General features: G+C 42.3%; 1 protein-coding gene across 2 annotated transcripts; it reads right to left on the minus strand.

Moving 5' to 3' along the window:
- Window positions 1–623: 623 nt before the first annotated feature.
- Window positions 624–25,579, minus strand: slc25a51b (solute carrier family 25 member 51b). 2 transcript variants are annotated; one of them, XM_062045997.1, is made up of 3 exons: window positions 25,452–25,579; window positions 11,618–11,773; window positions 624–2,355 (listed from the first exon to the last, which is right to left on the minus strand). In XM_062045997.1, exon 3 carries the CDS (start codon window positions 2,280–2,282, stop codon window positions 1,362–1,364), a length of 921 nt encoding a protein of 306 aa, XP_061901981.1. In that variant the 5' UTR covers window positions 2,283–2,355; window positions 11,618–11,773; window positions 25,452–25,579; the 3' UTR covers window positions 624–1,361. The 2 variants fall into 2 exon arrangements, with proteins under 2 accessions (XP_061901981.1, XP_061901979.1); XM_062045995.1 differs by having other exon boundaries at window positions 624–2,358; window positions 25,452–25,578.
- Window positions 25,580–27,014: the final 1,435 nt, after the last annotated feature.

The following is a 27,014-nucleotide window of genomic DNA, read 5'->3' on the forward strand; positions in this document are numbered from 1 at the left end:
ACTCTCATTTTCAAGAGGATATAGTATCCCAGGTGGTTTAAAATACAAATCTGTGATCCACAATAGAAAAAGGAGAGAGTGTGGAATCCAATGAGCCAGCTTGTACCTAAGTTACGGTCAGAGCGAAAAAAGATATGTCTTGCACTGCATTCTAGTCCTTCACTCTAATGTTCCTCATCCACAAATCTTTCATCCTTGCTCAAATTAATGGACTAATCGTCGCTTTCTCGGTCCGAATCACTCTAGCTGCGTTGAAAACAATAGGAAAATATGAGGAGGCTATCAACTGACTACGTCACGCTACTTCCGGTATAGGCAAGGCTTTTTTTGATCAGAGACCAAAAGTTGCGAACTTTATCGTCGTTGTTCTCTACTAAATCCTTTCAGCAAAAATATGGCAATATCGCGAAATGATCAAGTATGACACATAGAATGGATCTGCTATCCCCGTTTAAAGAAATAAAAATCATTTCAGTAGGCCTTTAAATCGGTCCCTGGTGCAAAAAAGGTTGGGGACCCTTGAAAACTAGCCGTTGGGAGTTCTTGTTGTATGTTTTGCTTTGAAAAATGTAACTGAGGAGGTTGCAAGCAGCACCTTGAAGGAAACGTACACAGGCAACCATTCAACGACCTTTTATTTGGTTGTGCTTTAGGGTGGGGAAAGCATTTACTCTCACAGGGTAGGTTTTCGCTCTTGTAAAAATGGCAACACTTTACAAACTGTTGAAATGAAAAGAGCGGTGAAGAAGTAGGCTAAGTGGTGCATTTACATTTACATGGCAGCTTGAGCTTTTTGTGCCACTGAACATTTACCTCCGCCTTCCCTCCCGCGCCGCCTCTGCAGTCTGTCAGGGGGCGGCTGCTCCACCGTGAAATGTGAGCCATTATGTCAACACATTATGGACGGAGGAGGAGAGCAAGCGTGGCATAAGGACGGAGTGGAGGGAGACCAAAATAAATGTCATAGACAATTTTAGAAAAGCAAATAAAAGGGGTCATTTTTTTACCTCATTATAAATACTGTCCCAGTAATAAATACAGTAGCAGTAGTATTTAGTATGGTTGCAATCCTCATGGCTGTGAAGCAGGAAACTAATATTTTATTCCTCTTTTCTTGACAGTTCTTTGGGGAAATTCACTGCGTCATAATGGTTAAATATGCTTTTTTTTGCTTGAAACCGTAAAAAAGGTGCACACACACACACACATGCACGCACGCACAGAGAAAACCTTCCCCCATCTGGACCCTGGCACAAGTTTAGTAGTTTCAATGTCTCTACAGAGTCATGACGACAAGTGGTCAGCTCATGCCGACCGACTGTGCAACGTCAGCGCCGCCCCTCTGGAAACATCCGAGTCTCTCACACGATCTTCAGCAGCAGCTCGTAGGTGGCGTTGATGATGCCCCATGAGAGGAGCGAGCGGTGGTAGTTGAGGTGGGCGCCCCTGAAGAGCATGGCCACGCTCCCGCCGCGCTCTCGCCACACTGTGAGCAGCACATGCCTGCACGGCTGGAAGGCGCCGCCCACCTGAGACTGCGCCCGCGACTTGACCACGTTCAACGGGAAGAACATGATCCCGAGGGCCGCCCCCAGGACTCCGCCGCAGACGAAGTCCACGACGAGGTGACCCGGTCTGCTTGTAGCTTCCGGGAGCTGCTCCTTTATGGGCCCGCGCAGGCCGAAGAAGAGCACGTTGCTGGGCCCGTTGCGGAGCACGATGGGCACCAGGCCGCGGTAGCACTCCCTGACGCCGTACTCTGTCAGAAGTGTCCGGAAGGTGTGGGCCGTGTTGTTGAAGCGCCCGTGGTGCCGGTGGTCCTGAAGGAGTGTCTGCACACGCTCGAAGGGGGTCAGGAACGCTTCTGCTGTTCCCGCCAGTGCGGCGGCGAAGCTCCGTGTGACCAGCTCCGGCACGCCGCTGCCTTCTGCCCGCTTCAGAAGGACTCTGGAGAAGTCCTCGTACAAACCGAACATGATGGCCACCGTGGTGCTTTTTTGGAGCAGCGGGGGGAGCAGACCCCGGTAGAGATTCCGCAGCCCGTCCCTCTGGAGCTGCTGCACCGCCTCCACGGCCAGCACGCCGTGCAACTGCTGGCGGAAGAGAACCTTCTGGATGGGGAAGGTCACCATGATGTTGGTGAACGCCGCCATGGAGCCGCAGATGTAGTGCTTCCCTTGAGGCCCCAGTGTGGCGCTCAGCGGCCCGCTGGAAAGCAAGGGGTGACCCCTTTTGGCTAAAGAGGCCTGCGGTGGCGGGGTCTGTGCTGACGGAGAGTCCATGATTCCGACGGCCAAGAGAGGCTCAGTGCTCTGCGGGGGGCTCCTCAAGCATCACGTCAGCACAAGAAAACACCTGCTTTGAAGGAGAAAGGAAGTCAATATTAGGGTCTGTTGGAGGGTTATACCATGAGTCAGTCCCGGCAGGAAATCGCTATTTCGCCAATACGCCTACTTGCCAACCATCCCGATTTTCCCGGGAGACTCCCGGATTTCAGTGACCCTCCCGAAAATCTCCCAGGGCAACCATTCTTGCGGTTTCCTCTCAGACGACAATATTGGGGACAAGCCTTAAAAGGCACTGCCGTTGCGTGCCGGCTCAGTCACGTAATATCTACGGCTTTTCACACACACAAGTGAATGCAAGACATACTTGATCAACAGCCATACAGGTCACACTGAGGGTAGCCGTATAAACAACTTTAACACTGTTACAAATATGCACCACACTGTGAACCCACACCAAACAAGAATGACAAACACATTTCGGGAGAACATCTGCACCGTAACACAACATAAACACAACAGAACAAATACCCAGAACCCCTTGCAACACTAACTCTTCCGGGACGCTACAATATACACCCCCATCTCCCGAATTCAGAGGTCTCAAGGTTGGCAAGCATGCCAATGGGGTTTCAAAAGGCCGCATGATTTTGCAATGCATTGTGGGTCTGGGTAGCCATAGTTGTTGGACAAAGGCATTATTTACAATGTGAAAGCGAGCAACAAACTGGATTCAAAAGGATCGTACAAAATGAAAAAAACAAGTGACCGCACCGAGACAAACTGTACACTTTTCCAAAGTCAGGCTACTTGGAAAAAGATAATAAAAAAATGGTGGAATTGACTCATAAGAGCTATGAGCACATCCGTAAAAGAGAAGTAACCTATTTTATTGATTCAGATTTTTTTTATTCAAGTAAAAAAAAATTGCTTACAGACAAAGTATATTTCATTTGCATTATTTGTTTGTTTTATTTATTTAAGTTGGTATTTAAAAGTTTACATTTGAAGTGATTTAGTGAAGTGAATTATATTTACATAGCACTTTTCTCTAGTGACTCAAAGCGCTTTACATAGTGAAACCCAATATCTAAGTTACATATAAACCAGTGTGGGTGGCACTGGGAGCAGGTGGGTAAAGTGTCTTGCCCAAGGACACAAAGGCAGTGACTAGGATGGCGGAAGCGGGATTCGAACCTGGAACCCTCAAGTTGCTGGCACGGCCACTCTACCAACCGAGCTATGCCGCCCCATAGTTACAAGTTACAATGTTAAATTAAAGCTGCAAGCAGCGATGGACGGGACCGACTTTGAGGGCTCATAAAATCCAAACCGGAGCAGTAATTAAAAGTCTTTCATCAACTTTTAATAAGAAGGGTTCAATCTCTCTCCTGTGCTAGTTTGAAGCCGACATGACAAACGCGCTCAGAGGAGATAATGTTTGAAAAAAGGTGACTGTTTTTACTCAACTTTTGTTTTGAAGGGGGAATTGCAAACTTCCTGTTGATTTTTGCTGGGGGTTGTCAGTGTATGAAATATAGGTCTAAGTGAGACTACATAGAGGTTTTTGTTTCATGTCTCTATGACATTCCTACTGGGAGTTAGAGGCAGTTTTGTCTGTTTTCTTCCTAGGGGGCGCTAGAGCGCAATTTTGAGTTTTGGGGTTTGGTTTTTTTATTAGATCGCAATTTTTGCCCGTCCTGATGTGTGTGTCCAATATGGTGAGTTTTGAAGCATGTTAAGGGGGTCAAATTACAGCTCAAAGAGGCGGCGGTATAATAATAAAACGCTAGAAATACAATAGGGTCCTCTGTCCCAAAGGGACTCGCTCCCTAAATATACGAGAAATACAAGTCAATTGCATTTGAAAAGGATATACTTCCATTATTATTATGCATTACCATTACATCAGTGGTTAATTAGGTCCCAAAACCTCCATCCATCCATCCATTTTCTACAGCTTGTCCCTTTTGGGGTCACGGGGGGTGCTGGAGCCTATCTCAGCTGCATTCGGGCGGAAGGCGGGGTACACCCTGGACAAGTCGCCACCTCATCACAGGGCCAACACAGATAGACAGACAACATTCACACTCACATTCACACACTAGGACCATTTTTTAGTGGTCCCAAAACAAAATGACATAAATAAATCATTTCCCATAAACTGCCAAGATACCTGTGGTGGTGGGGGCGTGGATATGGGCGTGGTCACCATGACATCGTCGAGTAATTTGCATAATTTACTACAATGATATGATTTTCTCTAAAAAGGCTCAAAAAATGTATACTTACTAATTAATAATAACAGTTTTGTTTTAAACGTCCATCCATCCATCCATTTTACAATACAATTACAACACTTTATGTACTTATTTATATACAGATTTGAACCATAAGTTATTCACTGAAATATATTTATTAATTGTGGTTCTTACAAAAAATATATCTTATAAAATATAAAAGCTAAAATGTCTCCTAAAGCTCTGCCCCTTTAATTAGTGCATACTAAATCATTTAACTTTAGCCCACTACTACAAGCATATTATTTACCAGCAACATAAAGTGAAACAGGTGTCCTGCCACAGTCAGTAACAAATAAACAGAAAACAGTAGTGGTGGTAGATAGACACAGAGCTTCATCAAACATCTGATCCACTGAACAAAGAGCTCCAAAAATGTTGAACTTTAGACTGCCATCAGTTTTACTCCCTACACTTAACCATGTGTTTCCTACTGCCTGCACACTTTGCACCCTTTGTTATATACACATGTTGTGTTTCTAATAGAAATACATTTAATAAAGTCAAATACAAATAAGGCAACAAGAGAAGTATCCTACACTTCTCTTTTGTAAAGTAAATGTGAACAGCCTATATGGGCATCTACATCAACTATATGATTTGCCTGAGAAGCTGGACAGGACAAAAAAAATAAATTAATAATAATTTTTTTTTTTTAAATTTTATTTGTGGCGGACGTAATTCTTTCGTGGCGGGCCGCCACAAATAAATGAATGTGTGGGAAACCCTGTAAATATAGTTTGTCTGCAATAATTTGTAGGTCAATACATCGTCGAGCAAAATTTGTTATCGGCCCAGGCCTAATAAGTACAGTACATTTATGGCGCTCGCGAGTATGATTAACGAAGCAGGCTCAGTTACTGTGCCACAACAAGTTTGAATTGTAAAGACACCTGACATTCCTGGAAAATATGCCAGAGCAGACTTATTGCATATTGAGGAAAAGATACGACAGGTACCGCTCCTGAAACAGAAGGCAGACACGGAAGATGGTTGGGGGTCAGCTGCCCTACAGCTCTGCTCCTTTCATTCAGCGCTTTGTCCATGTGGGTGGATTTTTACTTTTTAAACATTTCATTAAAGTTAAAGTTAAAGTACCAATGATTGTCACACACACACTAGATGTGGTGAAATTTGTCCTCTGCATTTGACCCATCCCCTTGGGGAGCAGTGAGCAGCAGCGGCGCCGCGCCCAGGAATCATTTTGGTGATTTAACCTCCAATTCCAACCCTTGATGCTGAGTGCCAAGCAGGGAGGTAATGGCTCCCATTTTTATAGTCTTTGGTATGACTCGGCTGGGATTTGAACTCCAACCTACCGATATTAGTGTGGAAATATGGTTGTTAAAGCTCAGGATTTCTCATTGTTTGCTTCTGCTTGTTATAAAGTAGAAAGTTGAACCATCCCCATGTATTATGTTTGTTTGACATACAGTAGTCTATAGCAGTGTTTTTCAACCACTGTGCCGTGAGATACAGTTTGGTGTGCCGTGGGAGATTATCTAGTTTAACCTATTTGGGTTAAAAATATTTTTTGCAAACCAGTAATTACAGTCTGCAAATGATGTGTTGTTGTTGAGTGTCGGTGCTGTCTAGAGCTCGGCAGAGTAAACGTGTAATACTCTTCCATATCAGTAGGTGGCAGCCGGTAGCTAATTGCTTTGTAGATGTCAGAAACAGCGGGAGGCAGCGTGCAGGTAAAAAGGTGTCTAATGCTTAAACCAAAAATAAACAAAAGGTGAGTGCCCCTAAGAAAAGGCATTGAAGCTTAGGGAAGACTATGCGGAACTAAATTAAAACTGAACTGGCTACAAAGTAAACAAAAACAGAATGCTGGACGACAGCAAAGACTTACTGTGGAGCAAAGTACATCCGAACATGACATGACAATCAACAATGTCCACACAAAGAAGGATAAAACAACTGAAAAATTCTTGATTGCTAAAACAAAGTAGATGCGGGAAACATCGCTCAAAGGAAGACATGAAACTGCTACAGGAAAATACCAAAAAAGAGAAAAAAACCACCAAAATAGGAGCGCAAGACAAGAACTAAAACACTACACACAGGAAAACAGCAAAAAAGTCCAAATAAGTCAGGGTGTGATGTGACAGTACACCTACTTTGAGACAAGAGCTATAGTGATGCATGCTTAATTAGGCTGTAAAGTCATACCCAACAATTGTGACAACGACTTTTTACTGTCAACTGAGTTTTGTTTTTTAATGATGTCTGCTGGTGGTGTTTTAATGATGTCTGCTGGTGGTGTGCCTCCGCATTTTTTCAACGCAAAAAATGTGCCTTGGCTCAAAAAAGGTTGAAAAACACTGGCCTATAGCACATTTGAGCTCAGGGGCCGCATGGAGGAAAATCTGTGCACACGCGGGCCGGACTATTAAAATCATGGCGTTAAAACTACAAAATAAAGACAGCTTCAGATGGTTTTCTTTATCTTACTTTGGCCAAAAATAGAACAAACACATTCTAAAAATATTACAATAAAAACATAGAAAAAAATACCGGCAGCGGTAAGTTTAGATCCATGAAGGAAAGAAGAAAGTGAATGAATGTTTATAACTGAATACATTTACATATGCATAAAAATGTGTTTTCTTTTGTATTATTTTTTTAATGAATGAAGTAACGTTTATGACAACTTTTTTCCAAAACACAATATAGAATGTGAGATACAACAGGATCATGCATACATTTATCATTTGTTTTCAAAACAGTTACAAAAAAGTGGGACCCCATTTTGAACATTCCTAGCGCCATCACAGCTGTGGCCTGCGGGCTGGTTCTAATACTAATCAAATATCATCCCAGGGGCCATAGATAATTCATTTGTGGGCCAAATCTGGCCCGCGGGCCTTGACTTTGACACCCCGGCTGTAGCACTTTGTGTTCAGAGTGTACAAACATTAACTAAAATATAGACTGATGTTCAGGCTGGAACCCATTCTTCTTTTTGGAAACTCTTGATTCACTCTACAAATTTTCGATTTACAAACCATGAACCAATTACGTTATTTAAATTGATGTTCTACTGTAGTTAGTTTTTATTTATTTATACATTATATCATCTAATTAATAGCAATGTCTATGTGTACACAGTCAACACATGGGCGAGTAGACGCAGTGTTTCCCACACATTCATTTATTTGTGGCGGCCCGCCACGAAAGAATTACGTCCGCCACAAATAGATGTTTTTTTTGTTTTGTTAATTTTTTTTTTTTTTTTGTCCTATCCAGCTTCTCAGGCAAATCATATAGTTGATGTAGATGCCCATATAGGCTGTTCACATTTACTTTACAAAAGAGAAGTGTAGGATACTTCTCTTGTTGCCTTATTTGTATTTGACCACTACTGTTTTCTGTTTATTTGTTACTGACTGTGGCAGGACACCTCTGCCTCTGTTTCACTTTATGTTGCTGGTAAATAATATGCTTGTAGTAGTAGGCTAAAGTTAAATTATTTAGTATGCACTAATTAAAGGGGCAGAGCTTTAAGAGACATTTTAGCTTTTATATTTTATAAGATAATATTTTTTGTAAGAACCACAATTAATAAATATATTTCAGTGAATAACTTATTGTTCAAATCTGTATATAAATATGTACATAAAGTGTTGTAATTATATTGTAAAATGGATGGATGGATGGATGTTTAAAACAAAACTGTTATTATTAATTAGTAAGTATACATTTTTTGAGCCTTTTTAGAGAAAATCATATCATTGTAGTAAATTATGCAAATTACTCGATGGTGTCATGGTGACCACGCCCATAGCCACGCCCCCACCACCACAGGTATCTTGGCAGTTTATGGGAAACACTGAGACGTTCAGGAAGTTCAACTGTTTAACCTTAACAACCTGCTGGCTGCTGATAAGACTTATTACACAACTTGGTAGACAGCTTAGCCATTGGGAAGTAGAGTGACAATGCTCCCTGATTTCAAGTGGTGCATCCACAAGAAAATGCACTTTTAACACATTATTGTTTACACTTACTGCAAACCTGGGCAAATTAAGGCCTGGGGACCACATGCGGCCCGTCAAGCTTTTCAATCTGGCCCGCCGGTGATTCCCAAATATTTTTTTTTTACATCTTTAAAGATGTAAAGTGTAGCTGCCATCATGATGTGCAGTGATGTTTTCTAATGACTGTAAGTCTTCAACTATACTAAGTATTTCAACGTCCGTTGTGTCCTTGGGAAAGACACTTCACCCTTGCTCCTGATGGCTGCTGGTTAGCGCCTTGCATGGCAGCTCCCGCCATCAGTGTGTGAATGTGTGTGTGAATGGGTAAATGTGGAAATACTGTCAAAAGCGCTTTGAGTACCTTGAAGGTAGAAAAGCGCTATACAAGTTTAACCCATTTATTTATTTATTTAATGGTTGGAATCTGCGCTTTTGCATGATATACTAGTTACTATGGTCATCTAATGAGTTACTATGGTAATGTAAGTCACAGCAGCTCAGACGAGGCACCAAGCGGTGTGGGTGGGGAGCGTTTCCACAGAGTGTTTCCAGAGCGGCCAACCTGAAATGCGGGTGTCAGGGACAGATGCGGAAGGAAATATTTACAACAAAGTTCTAAAGCTTAGTGATTTATCAGATTTTAGGTCGTTTTTTGTTTTTTTACCCTTCGTGTTCATATATGGCTATTTGTTGCATTTTTGTTGTGTTTCGCTTGATTGTAAAATATGTCGATCGAGATGGTGTGTGACGTTCATACGTTGTCAATATTCAGTGTTTTATCGGTCATAGTTAATATTGTAAATCCCACATTCTTTATTTTCATGTACAAACCCCGTTTCCATATGAGTTGGGAAGTGGTGTTAGATGTAAATATAAACAGAATACAATGATTTGCAAATCCTTTTCAAGCCATATTCAGTTAAATATGCTACAAAGACAACATATTTCATGTTCAAACTCATAAACATTTTTTTTTTTGCAAATAATAATTAACTTAGAATTTCATGGCTGCAACACGTGACAAAGAAGTTGGGAAAGGGCATGTTCACCACTGTGTTACATGGCCTTTCCTTTTAACAACACTCAGTAAAGGTTTGGGAAGTGAGGAGACACATTTTTTAAGTGGAATTCTTTCCCATTCTTGCTTGATGTACAGCTTAAGTTGTTCAACAGTCCGGGGGTCTCCCTTCTGCTATTTTAGGCTTCATAATGCCAAACACATTTTCAATGGGAGACAGGTCTGGACTACAGGCAGGCCAGTCTAGTACCCGCACTCTTTTACTATGAAGCCATGTTGATGTAACACGTGGCTTGGCATTGTCTTGCTGAAATAAGCAGGGGCGTCCATGGTAACGTTGCTTGGATGGCAACATATGTTGCTCCAAAAGCTGTATGTACCTTTCAGCATTAATGGTGCCTTCACAGATGTGTAAGTTACCCATGTTTTGGCCACTAATACACCCCCATACCATCACACATGCTGCCTTTTACACTTTTCACCTATAATAATCCGGATGGTTCTTTTCCTCTTTGGTCCGGAGGACACGACGTCCACAGTTTCCAAAAACAATTTGAAACGTGGACTCATCAGACCACAGAACACTTTTCCACTTTGCATCAGTCCATCTTAGATGAGCTCAGGCCCAGCGAAGCCGACGGCGTTTCTGGGTGTTGTTGATAAACGGTTTTCGCCTTGCATAGGAGAGTTTTAACTTGCACTTACAGATGTAGCGACCAACTGTAGTTACTGACAGTGGGTTTCTGAAGTGTTCCTGAGCCCATGTGGTGATATCTTTTACACACTGATGTGGCTTGTTGATGCAGTACAGCCTGAGGGATGGAAGGTCACGGGCTTAGCTGCTTACGTGCAGTGATTTCTCCACATTCTCTGAACCCTTTGATGATATTACGGAGCGTAGATGGTGAAATCCCTCAATTCCTTGCAATAGCTGCTTGAGAAAGGTTGTTCTTAAACTGTTCAACAATTTGCTCAGGCATTTGTTGACAAAGTGGTGACCCTCGCCCCATCCTTGTTTGTGAATGACTGAGCATTTCATGGAATCTACTTTTATAGCCAATCATGGCACCCACCTGTTCCCAATTAGCCTGTTCACCTGTGGGATGTTCCAAATAAGTCTTTGATGAGCATTCCTCAACTTTATCACTATTTATTGCCACCTTTCCCAACTTCTTTGTCACGTGTTGCTGCCATCAAATTCCAAAGTTAATGATTATTTGCACAAAAAAAAAAGTTTATCAGTTTGAACATGAAATATGTTGTCTTTGTAGCATATTCAACTGAATATGGCTTGAAAAGGGTTTGCAAATCATTGTATTCCGTTTATATTTACATCTAACACAATTTCCCAACTCATATGGAAACGGGGTTTGTACTTTCTGGGAGTCTCATTCAGTAAAAACATGAAAAAAAAATCAATTTTGTTTTTAAGACAGTCTGTCATAACCTTTTTAACATTCAATCAGACATTATTGTGAGGTTTTGTATTAGTTCTGTAAATTCGGCCCCTCTAGTCAAAATGATTGCCCAGGCCTGACTTACTGCAAATAAAGCAGTGTTGACGTTTAGCAACTCTTCCACCATAATGCCTTTCGATCGCTTTCCAACACGCCCTCTGCTTCGTTGAAGCTCGCCCCGTCGTAGCAGCACTTTAAAAGGCTCGTCCACGCACCCTCGCAGTCATCTAACACGGCTGTGTTTGACACATGGAGCCATTATGCGGCCACGCAGGTTAAAGTTCACCACACTGTTGCACACAAGCTAACATGCTAAACGCCATCGCCCACATGCTACGGCTGAGGCTCGGACGACCGAAGACGTGCGTTTATGTCAGCCACGAATAAACAGACGCACTTTATGGAACATATTTTAGAAACTAGACTACGATGCGAGCTACAGTGCAGCGTTCAAATGGACAAGGCTGCTGCTGCACTGCAGGATGACAGCTTGGGGGACGCTTGACGCACTGAATGACAAGAGGCACACATTACAACATTTGGCTCACCGACAGTCTTAAGAAGGTGTATTTACCTGTAAGGCGCACTAGTTGCCGCCGTGACAGGCGGAGTGCAGCCGGGCCTGCAGAGACTAAAAGGCCAGTGGTTCTCTAGGTCGTGTCTGCAGCCCCAGCAACATCTTCTTCTTCTTCTTCTTCTTGCCGTTGACAAAGAAAGCATGTCCGCCACCCTATGGACAGGAGTGGAACTCAGCAAGTATTTCAAAATGAAACATTCTTCACTTCACTCGTTTTGAAGTAGTTCTTACATCGTGATAAAATAGTGTCTAATAATACTTAAGTATACAATGTTGATTATCTATCTGGTCTTTATACCGAAGTGCATTTCCCAAAGAGGAAGGGCAACCTGCAATGATGTATTTCTCCACTAGATGTCATCTGCGCAACGTGATTATCTTCGTTCGCTCTTATTTGGTTGTCCGTATAGGAATAGATGAGTTTATTCTTAAACTGAATGAATTCACTAGTATAAAAGCTAACACTACAATGATCAGTTTTTTGCAATTGTACCCTTTTAGGCAAGTCCTTCTACGTGGCGTGACATTGCCAGACCTTATTTACGGCTATTTTGACCAATCATTGGACGCCCTGCATATGACGTCACGAAGACGGCACCAAACCCTTTCCGGGTTTGTGATGTTTCGTTCCATGGACGTAAACAAGGCACATTTAAATGTACTGTGGACAATGCATATATTTTTAAGAGTTATTTCTTTATTCATAGTCATGTTTAAAGCAGCTAATATTTTCCCATGTGTACTCTTTATGCTTGTATCTTATGTCCGCAAGTAAACTCTGTGCTTTACCTTGAAGGCGTTGGAATGTGGGAGTATGACATACTCCCTTTTTACCTTATCAGTATTAGAACAGAGAGGCTGTATTCCTTTCTGGGTAGGGTGGGGGCTGTTTTCATATTCAATAAGTTGTCTCTTTCCGTTTGGCTTTCAGACCGCTTCTGGATGCTGTCTCCGGCTTCCCCCCATTTCCAAAGACATGCACCTGGGGATAGGTTGATTGGCAACACTAAATTGGCCCTAGTGTGTGAATGTGAGTGTGAATGTTGTCTGTCTATCTGTGTTGGCCCTGCGATGAGGTGGCGACTTGTCCAGGGTGTACCCCGCCTTCCGCCCGAATGTAGCTGAGATAGGCTCCAGCGACCCCGAAGGGAATAAGCGGTAGAAAATGGATGGATGGATGTAAGGGTGGTCTCCTAAAGCTTTAGTAAAACTTGATGATATTCCTATTCTGTCTTGATGGTCCTTTTTACTCAACATATATGTCATCTGAAAGAATTTGGGATTGACCAGTGACTTTTATTCCCTGAGAGGAAGACTGGTCAGACGCAACAATTTGGGGGCTCGTCCGGGATTCTAATGTACAATCTGTGTTCCCCACAATACCAAAATAAGTCAGCCTGTGCCCATGGGCCAAATTTTAAGCCATCTAACAGTACTTATCCATTGTTCCTAAAGTTAAAGAAAAACAATTTACGATTAAACGCTTGACAGTAGTTGTCGCGTCCTTCCTGATTCCCTGACCCACCACCACCACCAATTTTAGAATGCTAGCATGCTAAAGTTAGCATGTTAACAGTTAACGTGTGTGAAGTACTAGGTTATCTGACTCTTAGGTGAACAGCTGCAAAATTGGCAAATAAAAGTTAGCATATACCACATAACAAGTTATATGATCCTGAGGAGAACCTCTGTAAGAGTGGCTTAACAAGTTGGCATTTAAGTCCCATCTTAAAACTCATTTGTATTCTCTAGCATTTAAATAGACCCCCCTTTTAGACCAGTTGATCTGCCATATATTTTCTTCTCTGCTCCCCCTCTCCTGCGTGGAGAGGTTATTAAGATGACCACAGAATGCGCTAGCTGTTCAAAGTCGGGACCCGGGGTGGACCACTCATCTCTGCATCAGTTGGGGACGTCTCTGCGCTGCTGACTTGTCTCCACTCAAGATGATCCCCTGCTGGCCCCACTATGGACTGGACTCTCACTATTATGTTAGATCCACTATGGACTGGACTCTCACACTATTATGTTAGATCCACTATGGACTGGACTCTCACTATTATGTTAGATCCACTATGGACTGGACTCTCACACTATTATGTTAGATCCACTATGGACTGGACTCTCACTATTATGTTGGATCCACTATGGACTGGACTCTCACACTATTATGTTAGATCCACTATGGACTGGACTCTCACTATTATGTTAGATCCACTATGGACTGGACTCTCACTATTATGTTAGATCCACTATGGACTGGACTCTCACACTATTATGTTAGATCCACTATGGACTGGACTCTCACTATTATGTTGGATCCACTATGGACTGGACTCTCACACTATTATGTTAGATCCACTATGGACTGGACTCTCACTATTATGTTAGATCCACTATGGACTGGACTCTCACTATTATGTTAGATCCACTATGGACTGGACTCTCACTATTATGTTCGATCCACTATGGACTGGACTCACACTATTATGTTAGATCCACTATGGACTGGACTCTCACACTATGATGTTAGATCCACTATGGACTGGACTCTCACTATTATGTTAGATCCACTATGGACTGGACTCTCACTATTATGTTGGATCCACTATGGACTGGACTCTCACTATTATGTTAGATCCACTATGGACTGGACTCTCACTATTATGTTAGATCCACTATGGACTGTACTCTCACACTATTAGGTTAGATCCACTATGGACTGGACTCTCACTATTATGTTAGATCCACTATGGACTGGACTCTCACACTATTATGTTAGATCCACTATGGACTGGACTCTCACTATTATGTTAGATCCACTATGGACTGGACTCTCACTATTATGTTAGATCCACTATGGACTGGACTCTCACTATTATGTTCGATCCACTATGGACTGGACTCACACTATTATGTTAGATCCACTATGGACTGGACTCTCACACTATGATGTTAGATCCACTATGGACTGGACTCTCACTATTATGTTAGATCCACTATGGACTGGACTCTCACTATTATGTTAGATCCACTATGGACTGGACTCTCACTATTATGTTCGATCCACTATGGACTGGACTCTCACTATTATGTTAGATCCACTATGGACTGTACTCTCACACTATTAGGTTAGATCCACTATGGACTGGACTCTCACTATTATGTTAGATCCACTATGGACTGGACTCTCACACTATTATGTTAGATCCACTATGGACTGGACTCTCACTATTATGTTAGATCCACTATGGACTGGACTCTCACTATTATGTTAGATCCACTATGGACTGGACTCTCACTATTATGTTCGATCCACTATGGACTGGACTCACACTATTATGTTAGATCCACTATGGACTGGACTCTCACACTATTATGTTAGATCCACTATGGACTGGACTCTCACTATTATGTTAGATCCACTATGGACTGGACTCTCACTATTATGTTAGATCCACTATGGACTGGACTCTCACTATTATGTTCGATCCACTATGGACTGGACTCACACTATTATGTTAGATCCACTATGGACTGGACTCTCACACTATTATGTTAGATCCACTATGGACTGGACTCTCACTATTATGTTAGATCCACTATGGACTGGACTCTCACTATTATGTTAGATCCACTATGGACTGGACTCTCACTATTATGTTAGATCCACTATGGACTGGACTCTCACTATTATGTTCGATCCACTATGGACTGGACTCTCACTATTATGTTAGATCCACTATGGACTGTACTCTCACACTATTAGGTTAGATCCACTATGGACTGGACTCTCACTATTATGTTAGATCCACTATGGACTGGACTCTCACACTATTATGTTAGATCCACTATGGACTGGACTCTCACTATTATGTTAGATCCACTATGGACTGGACTCTCACTATTATGTTAGATCCACTATGGACTGGACTCTCACTATTATGTTCGATCCACTATGGACTGGACTCACACTATTATGTTAGATCCACTATGGACTGGACTCTCACACTATTATGTTAGATCCACTATGGACTGGACTCTCACTATTATGTTAGATCCACTATGGACTGGACTCTCACTATTATGTTAGATCCACTATGGACTGGACTCTCACTATTATGTTCGATCCACTATGGACTGGACTCACACTATTATGTTAGATCCACTATGGACTGGACTCTCACACTATTATGTTAGATCCACTATGGACTGGACTCTCACTATTATGTTAGATCCACTATGGACTGGACTCTCACTATTATGTTAGATCCACTATGGACTGGACTCTCACTATTATGTTAGATCCACTATGGACTGGACTCTCACTATTATGTTAGATCCACTATGGACTGGACTCTCACACTATTAGGTTAGATCCACTATGGACTGGACTCTCACTATTATGTTAGATCCACTATGGACTGGACTCTCACACTATTATGTTAGATCCACTATGGACTGGACTCTCACAATATTATGTCAGATCCACTATGGACTGGACTCTCACTATTATGTCAGATCCACTATGGACTGGACTCCCACTATTATGTTAGATCCACTATGGACTGGACTCTCTCTATTATGTTAGATCCACTATGGACTGGACTCTCACTATTATGTTAGATCCACTATGGACTGGACTCTCACTATTATGTCAGATCCACTATGGACTGGACTCCCACTATTATGTTAGATCCACTATGGACTGGACTCTCACTATTATGTTAGATCCACTATGGACTGGACTCTCACTATTATGTTAGATCCACTATGGACTGGACTCTCACTATTATGTTAGATCCACTATGGACTGGACTCTCACACTATTAGGTTAGATCCACTATGGACTGGACTCTCACTATTATGTTAGATCCACTATGGACTGGACTCTCACACTATTATGTTAGATCCACTATGGACTGGACTCTCACAATATTATGTCAGATCCACTATGGACTGGACTCTCACTATTATGTCAGATCCACTATGGACTGGACTCCCACTATTATGTTAGATCCACTATGGACTGGACTCTCACTATTATGTTAGATCCACTATGGACTGGACTCTCACATTATTATGTTAGATCCACTATGGACTGGACTCTCACACTATTAACTAGATCCGGGCGGTACAGCTCGGTTGGTAGAGTGGCCGTGCCAGCAACTTGAGGGTTCCAGGTTCGATCCCAGCTTTCGCCATCCTAGTCACTGCCGTTGTGTCCTTGGGCAAGATACTTTACCCACCTGCTCCCAGTGCCACCTACATTGGTTTAAATGTAACTTAGATATTGGGTTTCACTATGTAAAGCACTTTGAGTCACTCGAGAAAAGCGCTATATAAATATAATTCACTTCACTTCATTCGACGTCCATTGCACCGGTCGCCCAGTGGGGGGTCCCCACATCTGCGGTCCCCTCCAAGGTTTCTCATTGTATCCCATTGGGTTGAGTTTTTTCTTGCCCTGATGTGGGATCTGAGGATGTCGTTGGGGCTTGTGCAGCCCTTTGAGACACTTGTGATTTAGGGCTATATAAATGAACTTTGATTGATTGATTGAGCATGCTAATGTTAGCATGTTAGCATGTTAAAGTTAGCATTCTAACAGTTAGCACAGTGGTTCTTCACCTTGTTGGAGGTACCGAACCTCACCAGTTTCATATGCGCATTCACCGAACCCTTCTTTAGAGAAAAACTTTTTTTTTTTCTTAATTGAATCTTAATTTACAAATATGAATCATGAAATTATGTTATTATATTAAAGAAATACAAATCAATATATATTTTTTACAGGAATGTACACATAATCCCATGTTTACATCTCATTGTGCAACATGTGAAGGTTTTAGTGGGAACTAAATGCAATATCTGAAAGGGGTACACATTATTTCCAAAGCAGGACCCCCACCCAGACATACAATAGGCAAGGCAAGGCAAGGCAACTTTATTTGTATAGCGCTTTTCATACACAAGGCAGACTCAAAGTGCTTCACAGACAACAAAGTGAAATGAAAGAAAATAAAAGCAAAATTAAAATGCAGACAATAAAAATAAAAACAGTGCAGACGTTAAAAGTTAAAAGATTAAAAGATTTAGCTGAAAGCTAAGGTGAACATAAAAGTTTTCAGTCTAGTTTTAAAAGTAGTGAGAGTTGGGGAGAGTCTGACATCTTCAGGAAGTTTATTCCAGCTATGTGTTGCATAGTGACTGAATGATGATCTCCCTTGATTTGAGTTTACTCTTGGAACCGCTAACAGATTGGTCTCAGAAGATCTTAGTGATCTAGAGGGCGTATATAGTGGGAGCATATCAGTGATATACTTGGGCCCTAGACCATGTAGTGATTTATATGTGAGCAGGAGGATTTTGAAATCTATTCTCTGATGTACAGGGAGCCAATGTAAGGATTTAAGAATTGGTGTAATGTGCTCACATTTTTTGGTCTTTGTTAGAACTCTAGCAGCAGCGTTCTGAACAAGCTGTAGCTGCCTGACAGTTTTTTTGGGAAGACCTGCAAGGAGACCATTACAATAGTCTAGCCTACTGGTAATAAAGGCATGTACAAGTTTTTCTAAGTCTTGAGCTGACATGAGCCCTCTAAGTCTTTTTACATTTTTGAGGTGATAGTAGGCCGATTTTGTTACTGATTTGATGTGACTGTCGAAATGTAAATCAGAATCTAAAATAACCCCAAGATTTCTGGCTTTATTTGAGGTTTTCAGGGACAGTGATTGAAGGTGTTGGATGACTTTAAACCTTTGTTTTTTAGCACCAAAAACAATTATCTCAGTTTTATCTTCATTTAGTTGTAGGAAATTTTGGCACATCCAGTGTTTGACTTGCTCAAAGCACTGGCACAGAAGATCTATGGGGCGATAGTCATTTGGTGATAGCGCTACATAGATTTGGGTGTCATCGGCATAGCAATGATGGTCAATGTTATTATTTTGCATGATTTGTCCTAGTGGGAGCATATAGATGTTAAATAAAGTCGGCCCCAAGATTGAACCTTGGGGGACTCCACACGTTACGTTGGTTGGTTCTGATACAAAGTCACCAATGGAAACAAAATAGTTCCTATCTTGTAGATATGACTTGAACCAGCTTAAAACTGTGCCTGAGATCCCCACCCAGTTTTCCAACCTGTCCAAAAGTATTGAGTGGTCGACAGTGTCAAATGCAGCACTGAGGTCCAAAAGCATTAATACTGAAGTTTTGCCAGAGTCTGTGTTTAGATGGATGTCATTTATAACTTTAAGAAGGGCCGTCTCTGTGCTATGAAGAGGTCGAAATCCTGACTGGAAGTTGTTGTGGCAGCCAGTAGAAGCCAAGAAGTGATTTAGTTGTTGGAGGACAACTTTCTCAATTATTTTACTTATGAATGGTAGATTTGAAATTGGTCTGTAGTTGTTGATAACAGAGGCATCTAGGCTCTGCTTTTTTAGAAGAGGTTTAATGACTGCAGTTTTGAAAGCCTTCGGGAAATTGCCCGATTTAATAGAATTATTAACTATTTGCAAGATGTCTGTTGATAGGCAGTCAAAAACATTCTTAAAGAAGTTGGTAGGTAAAACATCAAGGCAGCAGGTGGATGACTTTAGAGCTGTCACCGTTTCCACTAGAGTTTTAGAGTCTATGGCATTAAAGCTTGCCATCATTGCTGTGTTACTTTTGCCTAAATGGGGTGGTGATCCAACTTTTTTACTTGAGATATTGATGGTGCGTCTGATGCCTTCAATTTTATCAGTATAAAAGAATGCAAAGTCATTGCATTTCTGCGTGGAATGGAGTTCGGCTGGTATTTGTGTTGGGGGTTTAGTCAGTCTGTCAACGATTGTGAATAGGGTTTTGGCCTTATTTGTGTTGCTGTTTATGATATTGGAGAAGAATGTTTCTCTAGCACTTTTTAAGACTAAATTGTAGGCCTGGAGGCTCTCTTTATAGATGTCATGGTGAATATGAAGTTTTGTATTCCGCCAGATTCGTTCAGCCTTCCTGCACTCTCTTCTCTGGGCTGTTACAGCAGCAGATTTTCTCCAGGGTGCCTTTTGCTTGCCAGAAATCGTTTTAACTGTAACAGGTGCAATGATATCTATGATATTCACAATTTTGGAATTAAAGTTGCTTACAAGATCATCAGCATGACATGGGTTTAGAGGTGGTAGTGAGGAGATGGCGTTTTTAAAGAGGACATTAGCATGTTCATTTATGTACCGCTTTTTGACATTCTTTGATTCTGTTTGTGTGTCCGGAATTACAGAAATATTAAAGAAAACACAGAAATGATCAGACAATGAGGGATCAATCACAAGAACATCAGAAACATTGAGACCTTTTGTGATAATCAGGTCCAGGGTGTGTCCCTTATAATGTGTAGCCTCTTTCACATGTTGAGACAGTTCAAATGTGTCTAAAATAGTAAAAAGTTCTTTTGCGCCCTTGTCATTTAAATCGTCAATATGAAAATTAAAATCACCAGTTATAACCAGGCAGTCAAAGTCAGTGGAGATGCTAGACAATAGTTCAGTAAAATCATCAAAAAAATTTGCAGAATATTTAGGTGGCCTGTAGATAATTAACAAGAGAATTTTGGGAGAGCATTTCAACACAGCACACAGGTATTCAAATGATGTAAACTCACCGAGTGACATCTGTTTCCCCTGAAACATGTTTTTAAATATAGCAGCAACCCCTCCACCTCTTTTCCCCGATCTACATATATCAATGAAGTTATAGTTGGGGGGTGCTGTCTCGATCAGAATGCTTGCACTGTTATTTTGTTCCAGCCATGTTTCAGTTAAAAACATAAAGTCAAGTTTAGAAGTGCTAATAAAATCATTGACTAAAAATGATTTGCTATTCAGAGACCTGACATTGAGCAGACCCATCCTGATGGTGTTATTGACAGGCTTCGATGTTGGCTTTGATTTGGAGATAATAGGAATGAGATTGTTTAGGTTAGCAGGGTGGCTAAGTTTCCCAATGTTTACTCTCTTGGTAGTCACAACAGGGATGTAGAAGGTGCCATGATTTGATGTAGGCAACCTTGGGCCCAGCTGATAATGTGGTCTACTGCTGAACCCTTTTCTGTATCAGAAATATTCAGGACTGCTGTCAGGGCGAGGCGGGGTTTGCCGTAAGGGGGAGGGGGAGTGAGCAGCGTCAGAGCTGGGACGAACTACTGAAGGTGGACGTTGAGGGCGTGTAAGGGGTTGGCGTGAGAAAGGTGAAGTATGGCTGGGGGGTTGTGGAGCACGCCTTCGTGGAGGGGGTGGTGGAGGTGAGCGATGATCTAGGGGGGTAAAAATCTGAGTAGGGTGGGGCGTGAGTGGGGGTAGCTCCCGGAACTCCAAGGGGGAGAAGGGGGGAGAAAGGTCTACTTGAGGGAGGGAGAAAGATGGAGACGTGGATGGCTTGGGGGATGTGGGGGAGGGATCTTCACATGCATTCAGAATGGAGGGAGGGGCGGTAGAGGAGGATAGACACCTCTCCTCTTTGCTCTGGTGTATCTCATGGTCGACGTTCTCCTTTTGCAGTGGCGGTCCTCCTTCGACGTTCCTGATAGGCTGTGTTGTGTCTTCCTTCCTCGGTGGCTCCTCTTGTCTCTTGTCCTTGGCAGTGATGATAGATGCAAGATGCAGGAAGTGAAACATGTTGTTCATGAATAGCTTTACTCCCATCTTATTCAGGCAAAGTCCGTCTGCCTTAAAAAGATGCCTGCGGTCCCAGAAAAAGCTAAAATTGTCAATAAAATGCATTGAACGAGCAAGAAGTGCACTTGATAGCCACTCATTCAGCGAGTAAAGTCTACTGAATCTCTCAGCTCCTCTCCTGATTGGGGGTAGAGGACCACTGATAAAAACGTCAGCATTCACAGCGCTGACTGTTTCAAAGAGTTTATTGAAGTGCTCTTTCAGCTCTCTTGATTGTTGTTTTACAATGTCATTAAAACCAATGTGCAGGATGATATTTTTCACATTTGGGTGTGCAGCGACAATTTCCAGGATTCTTTTTTCCATGTCAGATACCATATGGGATCCAAGATGGCGCCAGTATGTGCTAAGGCTTGCCGTCTCTCGCTGTCAGCTTTGCTTGTTTTTGTGCTGTTCGCGTCTTTTGCTGTACCTGTCAACTCACTGTTTGTGTATGACCTCCAAACGCTGTTGGATCTTTGTCCCTCTCACACGGATATGATCAACTTCGACGTTAGTTTTCCGACGTCCCAGTCAGCTTTCTCACCTGGCCGGATTCCTGCCTTCCTTTTTCGCCCTCTGGCTCCTCTCCCCCGGCGAAAGCGTCATCGGCGCCGCGGTAAACGTGGCGGCCAGCTGGTGAAAGTTAGGGCACTCCTGGCCCGGCTTTCCGTGACTTCCCGAAGGAGGTATGGACCGGTACCTGGTTTCTTCCTGCACCCACGTTTGCTGGATCCCGCCGGGTCCTGGATTGTTCCTGTCGTTGGTCTGCAGGGGGAAGCTCGCCCGCCGCGCTCCTGCTGTCCCCGCCCCCGGAGGTGCGGAGTGAATTCCCGCCACCTGCGGGCTCTGTGTCGGGCCCCACCCAGATCAGCACCAGCCTTGGACGCGCCGGCCCCCGTTAAGTTCGGTCTTGTTAACGCAAGATCCTTGACAAACAAAACATTTATCCTGAAGGATTTATTCGTCTCCCGCGGGCTGGACTTCCTCTGTGTGACGGAGACTTGGCTGAGAACTGGTGAGTTCGCTCCTCTAAATGAACTTTTATCACCGGAGTGCTCGTATTTTAATTCTCCGCGGTCGTCTGGCCGAAAAGGAGGAGGATTAGCAGTCGTTTTTAAAAATGACTTTAAATGCCGTCAGATCCGCCTGCAATCCTCCTTTTCAAGCTTCGAACTATGCATGTTTGAGCTGGGTCTTTCTGATGTCGTCCTGTGTGCTGTAGTTTATCGACCACCTAAGTACCACAAAGACTTCATAAATGACTTTTCTGAATTTCTGGCCGAAATTCTGCCCAAATATGATCGTGTTCTTATTGTTGGTGACTTTAATATTCACACCTGCTGCCCAGACGAACCTCTATCCAGGAGCTTCCTGAATGTCATTGACTCTTTTAATTTTATACAGTCTGTGTTTGGTTCCACACATGAACGTGGGCATACGCTAGACCTCGTATTGTCTCATGGTTTTAATGTTGACAATGTCGTTGTTGGTGATGCTGTGTTTTCTGATCACAGTCCTGTTATGTTTAATTTAAGTTTGGACCCTGATGTGAAACCACTTGCCGTGCGTCATGGGCGTGTTATTAGGTCTGACACCGCAGCCACCTTCTCCCCTTTATTCACTGTCTCCATGCAGAGTATATCACACTCTGCAGACACTGAACAATTGATGTGCTCTTTTCTTTCTACATGTTCTGAGGTTCTGGATAGTATAGCGCCCCTCAAAGCTATACGTCCAAAGCCAAAACAGGAGCCTTGGCTCAATGAAACCACACGCACAGCTCGGCGTGAGTGGCGAAGGGCGGAGCGCAAGTGGAAAGGGGATCACTTGGAGGTTTCTTATCAAATTTTAAAAGAAAACTGTCAGAACTATCAAAGTGTGGTTAAAGCTGAAAAAACAAAATATCTGTCAGACTTAATTTTAAATAGTATCAGCAAGCCACGTGTTCTTTTTAATACTATTAGTTATGTTCTTAATCCGAATCCAGCCACTTTACTGGAGATGACAAGTGAAACTTGTGAAAAATTTCTCTCCTTTTTTAACGATAAGGTTGCTTTTATTCGGGCAAATCTTTCTCGCTCTCCATTGAGTTTTAATGTGGCCACTCAGTGCTTGGCTGTGTTTAGTCACTTTGAGCCTGTGTCCATGCCTGAGCTTACAGGAATAGTCCACAAACTGAAACCCTCGTCCTGTCCCACAGACCCAGTCCCCCCTCGCTTTTTTAAAGAAATCTGGGGCACTATTGACTTGTCTGTTAGGGACATCATCAACAGCAGCTTGATTTCTGGCTGGGTCCCCTCTTTTTGTAAAAGAGCTGTTGTCGAGCCTTTGATTAAAAAAACAGGTCTAGATCCGACATGTTTGTCAAATTATCGGCCCATTTCCAAATTACCTTTTGTGTCAAAAATTCTGGAGAAATGTGTTTTAGCGCAGCTGCAGCCTTTTTTAGATGAAAATAGCACTTTAGATCCATTTCAGTCTGGATACAAGGCTTTGCACAGTACTGAATCTGCACTTTTAAAGGTTTTTAATGACTTGCTTTTAATGTCTGATTCTGGTAGCTCTGCCATTTTAGTGCTTTTAGATCTTACAGCTGCCTTTGACACAGTCGACCACACAATTCTTTTAGACCGCCTGAGAGACTGTGTGGGTGTCAGGGGGACTGCATTAGAGTGGTTCAGATCCTACCTGTCAGAGAGGTCCTTCTCTGTCAGGCTGGGGGACGCCACCTCTTCTTCTGCTCCGCTTTACTGTGGTGTCCCCCAGGGATCCATTCTAGGCCCCATCCTGTTTTCCTTGTACATTCTCCCTCTTGGAGAGATTTTTAAGAAACATGGAGTGTCTTATCACTTTTATGCAGATGACTGCCAAATGTATATGCCAATTTCAAAAGGCCACGGCCCCCTGACACCCCTTCTCAACTGTCTATGTGATGTCAAGGCTTGGTTAGCCCAGAATTTTTTAATAATGAATGAGGGAAAAACGGAAATTTCAGTTTTTGGTCCGGCCCTCACTGACTTGGGACCATTGCAAAATCATGTGCGTCCCAAAGTCACCAGCCTTGGCGTCACTATAGACAGCGATTTTAAATTTGACAAACAAGTCAATGGCGTTTTAAAATCGTGTTTTTATCATCTTCGTCTTTTAGCAAAGGTAAAACCATTTTTATCTTTTAACCTTTTTGAACAAGTCGTGCATGCTTTTATTTCAAGTCGCCTAGACTACTGCAATGCACTTTATGCTGGCATTAGCCAAAAAGCTCTCTCCCGGTTGCAGTTAGTCCAGAACGCGGCAGCACGACTTTTAACAGGGGCCAGGAAACGTGAGCATATAACCCCAATTCTTCGGAGTTTGCACTGGCTCCCTGTTCATTTTAGAATTGATTTTAAATCCTTGCTGTTTGTTTTTAAAGCTTTACATGGACTGGCACCTCAGTATATCTCGGACCTCATCCAAATTTACACTCCTGCGCGCGCTCTGAGGTCCGAGAGCCAGCTCCAGCTCGTGGTGCCCAGGACGAGACTTAAAACCAGGGGAGACAGGGCCTTCTCTGTGGTCGGCCCTAAACTCTGGAACACTCTGCCCCTCCATGTTCAAACTGCTCCCACAGTGGAGTGTTTTAAGTCTCGTCTAAAGACCCACTTTTATTCTTTGGCTTTTAACACTACGTGAGTTGTGTGGTCTTCTGTCCTCTGTTGTCCTGTGTGGTTAGGGTCAGGGTTATAAATTTTGATGTCTATTTTACTGTTTTAATTGGTTTCACCCTTTAAAATCGTTTTTAATCATATTTATTTTTTATATTGTCTCTGTATTGGTTTTCTATTCATTTATTCTTTGTTTTTATTCAGTCATTGGTGTAGCATAATATTGTTTTTAATATTGTTTTTAATATAGTTTTTAATATTGTTTTTAATATTGTTTTTAACATGGCTGTGCAGCACTTTGGAAACATTCTTGTTGTGTAAATGTGCTATATAAATAAAGTGGATTGGATTGGATTGGATATCCTTCGGAAAGCAGAGTACTTTGGTGTTATTATTGCTTTTCATATCTTTTACAGAAAAGTCCCCCACAATCAGATTTTCAGGAGCTCTCGTTAGCTTTCTCTGTGGTGTAAAGTTAGCAGGTCTTACCCTTCTGCGTGGTGATGGTGGGTTATTCAGGCAATCAGAGGGGGATCCATTGTCCATCAACAGTGGGGCAAACCTGTTCTTTAGTTGGACACTTGCTTGCTAGGGAGGTTTATTGGTAGTTCTCCTCTTCTCAGCTGTCCGCTGCTGTGTCCTACGTGGCAGTGGAGTTGATGACGCAGTATGCCTGGCTGAAGATGGTAGCGCAGGCCAGCCGGTCAGATCAGAGATATCGGGGCGCTGGGTCCTGCCAGATATCCATTCTCCCTTGTCGCAGGGAGGTGGTCTTCTCTTTGGCTTTGCACCAAGTGTGTTCCAGGGAGGATTTTCACTGGTAGATTTATTACCCTCTACAGGGACCTCCCGTTTCTTCGTAGCTTCATTGTTGCTAGTTAGCTGGGTTGTAGCATGGTGCTGTCCAGTGTTTTCAGTCGACAGGAGTGCTAGAGTGGTGTTGTAGCCACATTGTCCATTCACTTCTAAATTCACAATACTAGTACATAGCTCATGAAAAACAATATGTTTTGTTATTGTCATTGTAAGTGGGCCAAAACACTTATATTAGAAAATATGGAAATGACTGCTGTCATTTGATTATAATAATAAAACATTTAACTGGTTATTTAGTCAGGTTTGGGACAGGTGTGGCCACAGTGTGCACGTCTGGCGTCGCTCACATGTGCTCCACTGAATCCTCAAGGAGTTTTTGCGTTTGCTCACGCATATGGAAAATTAGAGGGAACATTGTTTGGGGGTATCTATAAGACGCCGATAGGGAGAAGTTTTTATTTACACGATGCGGTGGAGGCTCCACCGAACCCCTGAGGCCGACTCACCGAACCCCTAGGGTTCGATCAAACCCAGGTTAAGAACCAGTGAGTTAGCATGTGTCAGGTACCATGTTATATGAATTTGAGGTGCCAAAGTTTAGCAACAATGTTCAAGAAAAAGTATTTTGATATCAATGAAGTTACATTTTGCTTCTGAAAAAGGGAGTGTATTTCAATTACACCTTATTTTTTATAAATGTATTTGTTATTTTTCTATCTATTTGTATTGTCTCATATTCTATTTAACATGTTTTGTTTGTATAAAAATGTTGATTGGTCAACCATGCGTTACCATTGGTTACCATGAATTGATTGACGTGGACCCCCGATTTAAACAAGTTGAAAAACTTATTTGGGTGTTACCATTTAGTGGTCAATTGTACGGAATATGTACTGTACTGTGCAATCTACTAATAAAAGTTTCAATCAATCAATCCTAATAATGTTTGAAATATTGTAAATGTATAGGAAGTGCCTTAATTTTTCTATATATTTATGTGTGTTCAATAAAAAAAAATAAAAAAAAGGCACGTTTAAATGCAATCAATACATTACAAAACCTGCGTAGAGATAATTAATCCACAACAATAGTCGTACATCTTGTTTGTAACGTTGAAAGTGTATAGTAATTGACAAATTGATGAGATGAATGAATACAAATAAAAAGAGATGATAACTAGCTGTATTTCTTTCAATACCACGTGACCTGAGCCACGGCTATACTTTCAGTTGCCAA

This window comes from Entelurus aequoreus, linkage group LG04 (assembly GCF_033978785.1).
Source record: "Entelurus aequoreus isolate RoL-2023_Sb linkage group LG04, RoL_Eaeq_v1.1, whole genome shotgun sequence".
In the NCBI taxonomy this organism is placed as follows: domain Eukaryota; kingdom Metazoa; phylum Chordata; class Actinopteri; order Syngnathiformes; family Syngnathidae; genus Entelurus; species Entelurus aequoreus.